This window comes from Pseudorca crassidens, chromosome 2 (assembly GCF_039906515.1).
Source record: "Pseudorca crassidens isolate mPseCra1 chromosome 2, mPseCra1.hap1, whole genome shotgun sequence".
NCBI lineage: Eukaryota > Metazoa > Chordata > Mammalia > Artiodactyla > Delphinidae > Pseudorca > Pseudorca crassidens.
In genome coordinates, this window is record NC_090297.1 from 162,671,575 (window position 1) to 162,685,306 (window position 13,732).

General features: G+C 38.0%; 1 protein-coding gene across 1 annotated transcript in view; it reads left to right on the forward strand.

Annotated features, from left to right (window-relative positions):
* The window catches only part of LIN9 (lin-9 DREAM MuvB core complex component), a 108,427-nt gene that overhangs the window by 12,452 nt on the left and 82,243 nt on the right, over positions 1–13,732 (forward strand). The window contains exons 5-6 of the mRNA XM_067729620.1: positions 8,798–8,931; positions 10,405–10,530. Coding sequence (XP_067585721.1) covers positions 8,798–8,931; positions 10,405–10,530 — 260 coding nt within the window. The remainder of the gene's footprint in view (positions 1–8,797; positions 8,932–10,404; positions 10,531–13,732) is intronic.

Genomic DNA, 13,732 nt, shown 5'->3' on the forward strand with positions numbered 1-13,732 from the left:
GTGGTGGCTTCTGTTGTGGCAGAGCATGCGCTGTTGGCCCGTGGGCTTCAGTAGTTGTAGCACGTGGGCTCAGTAGTTGTGGCTCTCGGGCTCTAGAGTGCAGGCTCAGTAGTTGTGGCGCACGGGCTTAGTTGCTCCATGGCATGTGGGATATTCCCGGGCCAGGGCTCGAACTCATGTCACCTGCATTGGCAGGTGGATTCTTAACCACTGCGCCACCAGGGAAGTCCACAGAGAAGTTTCTTGTTCAAGATCACAAAGCTAATAAGTGAAAGCCGATACTAAATGGCAGGCAGCCTGTCTTCAGAGGTCTACTTTTTTGTTGTAGCTTTATTGAGATACAGTTAACATAGCATACAATTTACCTATTTAAAGCATACAATTCAGTCGTTTTAATATATGCGCAGAGGTGTGCAACTATCACCACAACCAATTTTAGGACATTTTCATCATCTTAAAATAAATCAGTAGCAGTCACTGTCCATTTTCCATTTGTTGAATAAACCCTTAGAAGTGTAATTGCTACAAGGGTATTTACACTTAAGCTTTGAAAGATACTACTTAATAACCTATTTATAAAAGTTGTAATAATTTATATTTCCACTAACAGATTGAATATATTTCCTCATACTCAACAGAGGAATCTTTAATACAGTTTTATATGCAATGAGCCACCAATATGCTATTTTAGAATTTGGGTCAATAACTCAGTAGGAATAAAAATAGCACTCTTTCTGATAATAATACTTTATAATAATTTGGTTATTATTTATGCTAAATTACTCATGACATATAATTTTTTTTTACATTAAAAAGTTAATTTTCTAAGTACAATGTGGTATCCTGAATTGGATTCTGGGACAAAAAAAGGACATTAATGGAAAAACTGGAGAAATCCAAATAAAGTCTGTGGTTTAGTTAATAGTATTATACGAATGTTAATTTCTTGGTTTTGACAAACCGTGGTTATATAAGACGTTAACATTAGGGAAAGCTGGATGCAGGGCATGTGGAACCTCTGTATTATCTTTGCAACTTTTCTATAAATCTACAATTTTTCCTAAGTAAAGTTTTATACTAAAAAATAAAAAGTTAATTTTGACCTTCACCCACCCTCCAGATCTGCTTCCCTCTTCCACTGGTAACCAACCACTGTAGTTTGATTATCCTTTTAGATCTTTTTAATACTTCTAAACCTTTATATATGTATTCATAGAAAATATATGGTATTGTTTGGTGTATGTAGTTTTAAAATTACATTAGTAGTATTATTTTCATGATATTGTATCAGGCATCATTCTTTATTTTTTCACTCAAAAGTGTTTTTTTTGGTTTGTTTTTTTTGGTTGGTTTTTTTTGGTTTGTTTGTTCTTTTGGGGTTTTTTGCCTCGCGACTTGCAGGGGTCTTGGTTTCCTGACCAGGGATCAAACCCGGGCCCCCTGCAGTGAAATCAAAAGTCTGTTTTTGAGATCTGGCCATGCTGACTGATTTAGTTAGACACGCTTCAATATTTCATTTCTTTTTACTGTTTTGTAGTAGTCAATCTTACACCATAATTTATTTATTTTATCGGCATTCAAGTGGTTTCTAAGTTTTCATTATTACAAACAATGCTGTAGTGAACATCCCAAACATATTTGTATAAATTTGCAAGTGTTTTTCTAGGGCAGATGGCTAAAATGTGGAATTGCTGGATCACAGGATATGCACATTTAAAGTTTTTAAAGTAGTGCCAAATTATTCTCCAAAGAAATTGTACTGGCTTATACTTTCAACCAGTAATATATCACAGTGCCTATTTTACCTAATGCTTCCTAACTCAGTATATAACTAAACATCTAGATTTTTGCTAATCTCATAATAGCATCTCACTTGTTTTAGTTGGCATGTCATCAATGAGTGACGGTGAGATACTTTTCATATATGTTTACAAACTTTCTTTCCTTAGCTCAAAACTGTTTTTCTTTCTCCCGTTTTTTATTAGATTGTTGGTCATTTTCTTGTTAGTCTGTAAGAATTTTATATATATTAAGAATATTAGCCCTTTGGCTGTTCATACTGGTTATAATTTTTTTCACAGTTTGTAGTTTGTCTTGTGCTTTGTTTCTATATTTTTCACCATAGAGGACTGAAAAAAATTCTAAGGGTCAAATATAGCTGTGTTTCCTTTTAATGACTTTTTGATTTTATGATTAGAAAGACCTTCCCTAGTCTAACATTTATAGTTTTAGAATTCCCTCTATATTTCTTATTTCATTTTTAAAAAAATATGTTTAAATCTTCAATCCATCTGGAATTTATTTTGGAGTAAAGAATGAGGTAAGACGGCAACCGAATTTTTTTCCTAGAGGACTACTTATTTGTCCTGGGTAACATTTACTGAACAATCCATCTTTTTTTTTTTTTTTTTTTTGCGGTACGTGGGCCTTTCACTGTTGTGGCCTCTCCCGTTGCGGAGCACAGGCTCCAGACGTGCAGGCTCAGCAGCCATGGCTCACGGGCCCAGCCGCTCCGCGGCATGTGGGATCTTCCCCAACCGGAGCACGAACCCATGTCCCCTGCATCGGCAGGCGGACTCTCAACCACTGCGCCACCAGGGAAGCCCCAATCCATCTTTTATACATTGGTTTATAATGCTGCTGCATGACAAGCTGTATTCCTCTATATATTTGGGATTATTTCTAGACTTTTTTTTTTTAAGAGTTCAAATGGGGAAGACCAAGTTACTTTCTTTTTTTCTTTAAGTTTTTGTTTGTTTGTTTGTTATTTTATGGTTGCGTTGGGTCTTCGTTGCTGCACGCAGGCTTTTTCTAGTTGCGGCTACTAGTGGGGGCTACTCTTCATTTTGGTGTGTGAGCTTCTCCTTGCGGTGGCTTGTTGCAGAGCACAGGCTTTGGTAGTTGTGGAACATGGGCCCTAGAGCATGAGGGCTTCAGTAGTTGTGGCACGTGGGCTCAGTAGTTGTGGCATGGGCTTAGTTGCTCTGTGGCATGTGGGATCTTCCTGGACCAGGGATCGAACCCACGTTCCCTGCATTGGCAGGCGGATCCTTAACAACTGAGCCACCAGGGAAACCCCTATTTCTAGACTTTCTATCTCTTTATGTCTAGCATGTCTCTGTATGTGCTTGTGTCAACTTTTTTTTTTAATTTATTTTTTGGCCACATTGGGTCTTCGTTGCTGCGCATGGGCTTTCCACTAGTTGTGAGCGGGGGCTATTCTTCATTGCGACATGTGAACTTCTCATTGTGGTAGCTTCTCGTTGCGGAGCATGGGCTCTAGGGCACACGGGCTTCAGTAGTTGTGGCACATGGGCTCAGTAGTTTTGGCTTGTGGGCTCTAGAGCGCAGGCTCAGTAGTTGTGGCGCACGGGCTTAGTTGTTCCCACAGCATGTGGGATCTTCCCGGACCAGGGATTGAACCCATGTCCCCTGCATTGGCAGGAGGACTCTTAACCACTGCGCCACCAGGGAAGTCCTTCAGATTGTTTTAATGTGACTTTATATTGTGTTTTAATTTCTGATATAACATTATTACTTATCCTTTTTAAAGATTTTCCTAAGTATACTTGAACATTTATTTTTCCATATGAACTTCAGAATCAACTTGACTAGGAAAAAAATTCTGTTGGGATTTTCATTGATGTTGAACTAATATTATAAATTAATTTTGGGGTTATGACGTGTAACATTGGTACTGCCCATCCAAGAACTGGTTGTAGTTCTACTTATTCAAGCCTTAGTACCCCTTAGTAGACTTTAACATTTTTTTCCATGTCAATCTTGCACCTTTCTTAAGTATATTCCTAGGTGTTTAATACTTTTTGTTCTTGTTATTTTTGCTGTCATAAACAGGATATTTCTTCTGTTTGATTTATTCTCATTGATATATAGAAAAGATAATGATTTATTTATCTATCTATTTATTTATTTATTTTTGGCTGTGTTGGGTCTTTGTTGTTGTGCATGGGCTTTCTCTAGTGGCGGCGAGCAGGGGCTACTCTTCGTTGTGGTGTTTGGGCTTCTCGTTGCGGTGTGCGGGCTTCTCATTGTAGTGGCTTCTCGTTGTTGGGCATGGGCTCTAGGTGCGTGGGTTTCAGTAGTTGTGGCACTCAGGCTCAATAGTTGTGGCTCACAGGCTGTAGAGCGCAGGCTCAGTAGTTGTGGTGCACTGGCATAGTTGCTCTGCTGCATGTGGGCTCTTCCTGGTGCAGGGTTCAAACCTGTGTCACCTACATTGGCAGGTGGATTCTTAAACACTGCACCACCAAGGAAGTCCCGATAATGGTTTTTTTTTTTTTGATTTATTTTCCATTATATTGAAAACTTAAAGTACCGTTGTAGCATCTCTTGTCATCATCAGTGGAAACAAGCCCTGTGATGTACTCTTGCAGGGAGTATACATAACCAATATCCCTTTTGAGGCAGTTTATCTCCTCTTTTGCTTCTTCAGGATCTGGGCTTTAGGGGTTCTGTGGGGCTGATGTTTGTGTAATGACCTTGATATTTCCTGTGTCCTTGGGCCTCTGGTCAGTCTCCTTCAGGCATTGATAATTTGATTTCGTGGTGTAGGTAGGAGGCCTCAGTTCCTTGCCACATAGATCTCTCCTGAGGGCTGCTTGAGTATCCTCATGACACGGCAGCTGGCTTACCCCAGGATGAATGAGCTGGCACAACGTAGCCATCCCTGGTTTCACATCAACATGATCTCAGGCACAAACCTCCTTGTTTTTCCATTTTGTCTTTAAGTTACTTGTTGAAACAACTGGCCCCGGGGTCCCAAAGACTGTTGCGGCTTCGGCTGGTGGGGCCCCTCCCGAGCCAGCAGCTTCAGTGAGTCCGCCCTCCCCTCAGGCTCTGGGGCAGTTGAGTCGATAATGATTTTTTTTTAAATAGAGATTTTTGTATAACAACTTTGTTTTCTCCCACTTTATTAATTTATTCCTTTTAATGGTTATAGTTGATTTTCTTGAGTTTTCTGGGGGAGTCATATCACCTGAAAATAATGGTAATTTTGTCTTCTCCTTTACAATTTTATTCCTTTTGTTTAATTGGCTAATTCCATCAAAACAGTGTCAAAAATAGGCGTATAGGGCTTCCCTGGTGGTGCAGTGGTTGGGAGTCCACCTGCCGATGCAGGGGACATGGGTTCGTGCCCCGGTCTGGGAGGATCCCGCATGCCGCGGAGCGGCTGGGCCCGTGAGTCATGGCCGCTGGGCCTGCGCGTCCGGGGCCTGTGCTCTGCGGCGGGAGAGGCCACAGCGGTGAGAGGCCTGCGTACCGCAAAAAATAAATAAATAAATAAATAAATAGGGGTATAATCAACATCTTTGTCATATTCCTCACTTTAATGAGAATGTTTTTAGAATTTTAACATTGAATATGATACTGACCTTTTTTTAAAATATTAATTAATTAATTAATTTTATTTTTGGCTGTGTTGGGTCTTCATTGCTGCACACGGGCTTTCTCTAGTTGGTGGCGAGCGGGGGCTACTCTTCTTTGCAGTGTGCGGGCTTCTCATTGCGGTGGCTTCTCTTGTTGCGGAGCACGGGCTCTAGGCGCACAGGCTTCAGAAGTTGTGGCACGAGGGCTAAGTAGTTATGGTTCGCGGGCTCTAGAGTGCAGGCTCAGTCGTTGTGGCGCATGGGCTTAGTTGCTTCACGGCATGTGGGATCTTCCCGGACCAGGGCTCAAACCCTTGTCCCCTGCATTGGCAGGCGGATTCTTAACCACTGTGCCACCAGGGAAGTCCAATACTGACCTTTCGATTGGAATGGGGAGAAATGTGTTTTGAAGGTTAAGAAAGTGTTCATCTATTTTTATTTTCTTGGTCAGTATTGCTAAAGGTTTGTCAATTTTGTTGATTTTTTTCAAGGAACTTCTGGTTTTATTGATTTTTCTCTATTGGTTTTCTATTTTTTCTTTATTTATGCTCTAACTTTTATTATTTTCTTCCTCTGCTTGCTTTGAGTTTTCTTCTTTCTCTAGTTTCTTAAGGTGGAAGGATAAGTTATTTATTTGAAATTTTTCCTTTTTTCTAATATAAGCATTTACCCAATGAATTAAATTTCCCTTCAAGTACTACTTTAGTTGTATCATTTAACTTCTGGTATATCATGTTTTTTTAGTCATTTTGTCTACTTTTATATTCCATTAAGTGTTTTTTTTTAATGGATATTGAATTTTATCAAGTGTTTTTAGCATCAGTGAAGGTGATCATATGACTTTTATTGTTTGATTTATTAATAATGACAGATTACATTAATAGTTTTCTAATACTGACCCATCCTTGTATTCTTGACATGAATGAATTCCACTTGGTTGTGTTGTATTCTTTTGATGTTCTGATGGTGTTTTTTAAGCTTTTTAAAAAATGAAATGTAATTGACAACATTATATTAAGGTATACATGATGATTTCAGTGTTTGTATATATTGTGAAATGATCATCATAGTAAGTCCACTGTAGTTAACGTCCATTACCATAGTTACAAAAATATTTTTCTTGTAATGAGAACTTTAAAAATTTATTCTCTTAGCAACTTTCAGGTATACAGTATGGTATAGTCACCATTCTGTACATTACATCCTCATGACTTATTTATTTTACAACTGGAAGTTTGTATCTTTTGACCTTTCTTTATCCATTTCATTTGCCCCCCTACCCCTGTCTTTGGCAACCACCAGTCTGTTCTCTGTATCTACTGAGTTGGGTTTTTTGTGGGGAGGGAGGTAATTTTTTTTTAGGTCACACATGTAAGTAAAATTATATGGTGTTTGTCTTTCTCTGTCTGACTTATTTCACTTAGCATAATGTCCTCAGGGCCTATCCATGTTGTCACAAATGGCAAGATTTCCTTCTTTTTTATGGCTGAATAATATTTTATATATATATATATTTATTTATACACCACATTTTCTTCATTCGTCAGTGGATGCATAGGTTGTTTCCATGTCTTGGCTATTGTAAATAATACTGCAACAAACATGGGGCTGCATGTATCTTTTGGAGATAGTTCATTTCCTTTGGATAAACATCCAGAGTTAGAATTGCTGGATTATGTGGTACTTCTGTTTTTAATTTTTTGAGGAACCTCCATACTGTTTTGCATACTGGCTGCACCGATATACATTTCCAGCAACAGTTCACAGGGTTCTCTTTTCTCCACATGCTCTCCAACACTTGTTATTTCTTGCCTTTTTGATAATAGCCATTCTAACAGGTATGAGGTTATATCTCACTGTGGCATTTGTCTGATGATTAGTGATGTTGAGCACCTTTTCATGTACCTGTTAGCCATTTGTGTCTTCTTTGGAAAAATGTCTTTCAGCGTCTCTGCCCATTTTTTAATCAGGTTGTCTTTTTGTTGTTGAGTTCTATGAGTTTCTTACATACTTTGGGTATTAATTTCTTATCAGATATATGATTTGCAAACATTTTGTCTCATTCTGTAGGCTGCCTTTTCATTTTGTTTCTTTTGCGATGCAGAAGCTTTTTAATTTGATGTAGTCCCACTTGTTGATTGTTGCTTCTGTTACCTTTGCTTTTGGTATCATCCCCAAAAAATCATTGCCAAGAACAGTGTCAAGGAGACTTTTCCCTATGTTTTCTTCTAGGAATTTTATGGTTTCAGGTCTTACATTTACAGCTTTAATCCATTTTGAGTTAAGTTTTATGAGTGGTGTAAAACAGGAAGCCAGTTTTATTCTTTTGCACATGAAAACCATTTCCCAACACCATTTATCGAAGAGACTGTCTTTTCCTCATTGAGTATTCTTGGTTACCTTGTCAAATATCAGTTAACCATATATGCATGCATTTATTTCTGGGCTCAATTCTGTTCCATTGCTCTAGTGTGTCTGTTTTTTTTGTTTGTTTGGTTTTTTGTGATACGTGGGCCTCTCACTGTTGTGGCCTCTCCCGTTGCGGAGCACAGGCTCCGGACGTGCAGGCTCAGCGGCCATGGCTCACGGGCCCAGCCGCTCCTCGGCATGTGGGATCTTCCCCGACTGGGGCACAAACCCATGTCCCCTGCATCGGCAGGCGGACTCTCAACCACTGCACCACCAGGGAAACCCTAATGTGTCTGTTTTTATGCTAGTTCCATCATGTTTTGATTACTGTAGCTTTGTAATATAGTTTATAATCAGGGTGCATGATGCCTCCAGCTTTGTTCTTTTTTCTCAAGATTACTTTGGCTATTCAGGTTTTTTTGTAGTTTCATAACAGTTTTAGTATTGCTTGTTCTATTTCTGTGAAAAATGCCATTGAAATTTTAATAGGGATTGCATTGAATCTGTAGATTGCTTTGGGTATTATGGACATTTTAACAATATTCTTCCAATCCATGAGTACAGAACATCTTTCTAGACATTTTTAAAGTTCATACAAATGAGTGATATTTTCTTCAGGTTCTTTCTCTCGCTCTCACTCTGTCTCTCACAATAGTGTCAGAGTCCTTACTTGTCTTTTCTGGACCTAGAACTCTAGAAATATTTTTCAAAAGTATCTTCTTCCTACATACCTAAATTGAAATTACACTGTAGTGCAAACATGGCGGGGGCAAATATTTCACCCTCCTTGTCAAAATATGTTATGAAATTGGAGGCTTTAACTTTGTAAGAAATAATCAGAATGTATATTTGTTAAATAATGACAAAAATTTTCATTTTGTATATTGTTGAATCTTTTTGAGTACCTACCATAATCTGGCTTTCTACAAATGTATTCACTGTTATAGATGTTCATTTTTACTTAATGGAACTGTAATTAATCTCTTTTTTTTATTGTACAGAAATTTACAGCAACAATGTCAACACCAGATAAGAAGGCCTCACAGAAGATTGGTTTTCGATTACGTAACTTACTCAAGCTTCCCAAAGCACATAAGTGGTGCATATATGAGTGGTTCTACTCAAATATAGATAAGTATGTATCATGGCTCATATCACAAGTATCATTTGAACCAGAAGTTTAAGATTTTCAAATGTTAAAAGCCTCAACCTGGGCTTCCCTGGTGGCGCAGTGGTTGAGAGTCCTCCTGCCGATGCAGGGGACGCGGGTTCGTGCCCCGGTCTGGCAGGATCCCACATGCCGCGGAGCGGCTGGGCCCGTGAGCCATGGCCGCTGAGCCTGCGCGTCCGGAGTCTGTGCTCCGCAACGGGAGAGGCCGCAGCAGTTAGAGGCCCGCGTACCACACACACAAAAAAAATCTTTCAAAGCCTCAACCTTTTCTAGAGGTCTATTTTGATTCTATTTTTTTCCTGAATTTCTTTTTCTATTCCTCATTCTAGTTTGATCCATTTCCATTTTTCAAAGTTTTCTTCCCTCCTACCCCTTTTGGGGAAGAAGTTGTTATATGAAAATGAAAGTATAATCTCCATATTATAATTTACAAAGACTGTGGAGTGGAGATACCCTGAAAACAAAGCACCATTATTTGCAGTGAATGGAACTTGTTTTATAAATCTCGAGATTTTAAATGCTAGTATAATAGTAGAGAAACAGTTATTAATGGTAGAAGTGATTCAGGAAGATTTTAATGAGTCTTTCTATTTGGGGGATGATATTCATGCATTTTAGTTATATGTAAATGTTTAAGTAGAACATAGAGGTTTGGGTGAAATCCAATTATTCAACAACAGAATTTATTGAGGAAAAATTCTGATTTCTCATCCACCACAATCTAATCTTATCTAATCCATGCCAGTCAGTGGTGCTTGCTTTGCTGACTGCTTATCTTTATTTCCTTTCTCTACTTTCACCAGTTGCGTACTCTGAACCTTGTGAATCTCATGAACATTCATATTTAAGCCCAAGACATTTCATGTGTCATTGCTGAGACTGGTTCCTGGTTTCCCAAACTCATGAATAAAATTGTTTTATTTTTGTCCACAAATTTTTTCATAGGCTTAAGACAGCTCTCAGGGTGTCCTAGTATGATCCGAGTCCTCGATTTCCCAAGAACTAATCTAACCCTCTGGAGTCCCCAGTTTTCTAAAACGAATTGACTCTCAAAGAGAACTCCCTGGTGATGATATTACTTTTGGGACAAAGATACTTTGTAGCTAACATTGTTTATCCTCACCAGATATAATGATAATGCCAAGATAACCTCTGGAAGGATAGACTCCTATAGGAGATTTTTAACAAAAATCAGTGTCTCTTGGAGTCTCAAGCACAGACAGTATTTCTTGAGTAACTTTTACACATTATTTGTTTCATAAATGCAAAGGATCTAGTTTAATTTTAACATTTGGAATTTGTGCCTGTTTTGGGTAGAGGTGAAAGTTTGGCATCTTGTGATTAATATGTTGAAAATTGGAATGCATATTTTGAATTTTATGGCTCTTAAGTAACACATTGTATATTAACTATTAAAATACCATTTCTGTTTTACAGACCACTTTTTGAAGGCGACAATGACTTCTGTGTTTGTCTAAAGGAATCTTTTCCTAATTTGAAAACAAGAAAGTTAACAAGAGTAGAATGGGGAAAAATCAGGCGGCTTATGGGGAAACCACGGAGGTAAAAATAATGTTTTTATTTAAAATAAAATTAATAAATTAGTTGGTAGTATTATTACCATATTGACTTTTTCATCTTCAAAAGGACTAGTACCAAAACACAACTTCCCAGAATAGTTATATGTTAAATATATCCTACTGACCAACATTAATGTAGGTGCTTTTTATACTTACGTATCTTATAATTAAATGCACAATTTCATTTTTGTTTAGGTCACAGGCTTTGAACATAATTTTGTTATATTATCTATGCTCCACTATGTTCCAAAAAATATTTAAGAATGCACTAAAAATCATTTAATGAAGCTATAAGGTTATGCATACATTGTTTTTTTTATCCGTTGAAATTTTAATTTTTTAGTGAAAACAAAGAATTAAACAATTGTGAACTTTATTAACATTTTGTGGTGTGACAAACATAAATACGTTTTATAATTTCTAGAAACATGCTATTTCATAGTACAATCTTTTTTTTTTTAACATCTTTATTGGAGTATAATTGCTTTACAATGGTGTGTTAGTTTCTGCTTTATAACAAAGTGAATCAGTTATACATATACATATGTTCCCATATCTCTTCCCTCTTGCGTCTCCCTCCCTTCCACCCTCCCCATCCCAACCCTCTAGGTGGTCACAAAGCACCGAGCTGATCTCCCTGTGCTATGCGGCTGCTTCCCACTAGCTATCTGTTTTATGTTTGGTAGTGTATATATGTCCATGCCACTCTCTCACTTTGTCACAGCTTACCCTTGCCCCTCCCCATATCCTCAAGTCCATTCTCTAGTAGGTCTGTGTCTTTATTCCTGTCTTACCCCTAGGTTCTTCATGACATTTTTTTTTCTTAAGTTCCATATATATGTGTCAGCATACGGTATTTGTCTTTCTCTTTCTGACTTACTTCACTCTGTATGACAGACTCTAGGTCCATCCACCTCATTACAAATAGCTCAATTTCGTTTCTTTAGGTGCAAGGTTAGGTTGTTAGGTTAGGTTGTTAATTTGAGATGTTTCCTGTTTCTTAAGGTAGTATTGTATTGCTATAAACTTCCGCTTAGAACTGCTTTTGCTGCATCCCATGTCATGTCTCCATTGTCATTTGTTTCTAGGTATTTTTTGATTTCCTCTTTGATTTCTTCAGTGATCACTTCGTTATTAAGTAGTGTATTGTTTAGCCTCCATGTGTTTGTATTTTTTACAGATCTTTTCCTGTAATTGATATCTAGTCTGATAGCGTTGTGGTCAGAAAAGATACTTGATACAATTTCAACTTTCTTAAATTTACCAAGGCTTGATTTGTGACCCAAGATATGATCTATCCTGGAGAATGTTCCATGAGCACTTGACAAAAATGTGTATTCTGTTGTTTTTGGATGGAATGTCCTATAAATATCAATTAAGTCCATCTTGTTTAATGTATCATTTAAAGCTTGTGTTTCCTTATTTATTTTCATTTTGGATGATCTGTCCATTGGTGAAAGTGGGGTATTAAAGTCCCCTACTATGAATGTGTTACTGTCGATTTCCCCTTTTATGGCTGTTAGTATTTGCCTAATGTATTGAGGTGCTCCTATGTTAGTTGCATAAATATTTACAATCGTTAAATCTTTTTCTTGGATCAATCCCTTGATCATTATGTAGTGTCCTTCTTTGTCTCTTCTAATAGTCTTTATTTTATTTATTATTATTATTTTTTTCGGTACGCGGGCCTCTCACATTGTGGCCTCTCCCGTTGTGGAGCACAGGCTCCAGACGTGCAGGCCCAGCGGCCATGGCTCACAGGCCCAGCCGCTCCGCGGCATGTGGGATCCTCCCAGACCAGGGCATGAACATGTGTCCCCTGTGTCGGCAGGCGGACTCCCAACCACTGCGCCACCAGGGAAGCCCTAGTCTTTATTTTAAAGTCTGTTTTGTCTGATACGAGAATTGCTACTCCAGCTTTCTTTTGGTTTCTATTTGCATGGAATATCTTTTTCCATCCCCTCACTTTCAGTCTGTGTCTCTAGGTCTGAAGTGGGTCTCTTGTAGACAGCATATATATGGGTCTTGTTTTTGTATCCATTCAGCCAGTCTGTGTCTTTTGGTGTGAGCATTTAATCCATTTACATTTAAGGTAATTATCAATATGTATGTTCCTATTCCCATTTTCTTAATTGTTCTGGGTTTGTTATATAGGTCTTTTCCTTAACTTGTGTTTCTTGCCTAGAGAAGATCCTTTAGCATTTGTTGTAAAGCTGGTTTGGTGGTGCTGAACTCTCTCAGCTTTTGCTTGTCTGTAAAGGTTTTAATTTCTCCATCAAATCTGAATGAGATCCTTGCTGGGTAGAGTAATCTTGGTTGTAGGTTTTTCTCCTTCATCACTTTAAATATGTTCTGCCAGTCCCTTCTGGCTTGCAGAGTTTCTGCTGAAAGATCAGCTGTTAACCTTATGGGGATTCCCTTGTGTGTCATTTGTTGTTTTTCCCTTGCTGCTTTTAATGTTTTCTTTGTATTTAATTCTTGACAGTTTGATTAATATGTGTCTTGGCATGTTTCTCCTTGGATTTATCCTGTATGGGACTCTCTGTGCTTCCTGGACTTGATTAACTATTTCCTTTCCCATATTAGGGAAGTTTTCAACTATAATCTCTTCAAATATTTTCTCAGTCCCTTTCTTTTTCTTTTCTTCTTCTGGAACTCCTATAATTCGAATGTTGGTGCATTTAATGTTGTCCCAGAGGTGTCTGAGACTGTCCTCAGTTCTTTTCATTCTTTTTTCTTTATTCTGATCTGCAGTAGTTATTTCCACTATTTTATCTTCCAGATCACTTATCCGTTCTTCTGCCTCAGTTATTCTGCTATTGATCCCTTCTAGAGTATTTTTAACTTCATTTATTGTGTTGTTCATCGTTGCTTGTTTCATCTTTAGTTCTTCTAGGGCCTTGTTAAATGTTTCTTGCATTTTCTCTATTCTATTTCCAAGATTTTAGATCATCTTTACTATCATTATTCTGAATTCTTTTTCAGGTAGACTACCTATTTCCTCTTCATTTGTTAGGTCTGGTGGGTTTTTATCTTGCTCCTTCATCTGCTGTGTGTTTTTCTGTCTTCTCATTTTGCTTATCTTACTGTGTTTGGGGTCTCCTTTTTGCAGGCTGCAGGTTCGTAGTTCCCGTTGTTTTTGGTGTCTGTCCCCACTGGCTAAAGTTGGTTCAGTGGGTTGTGTA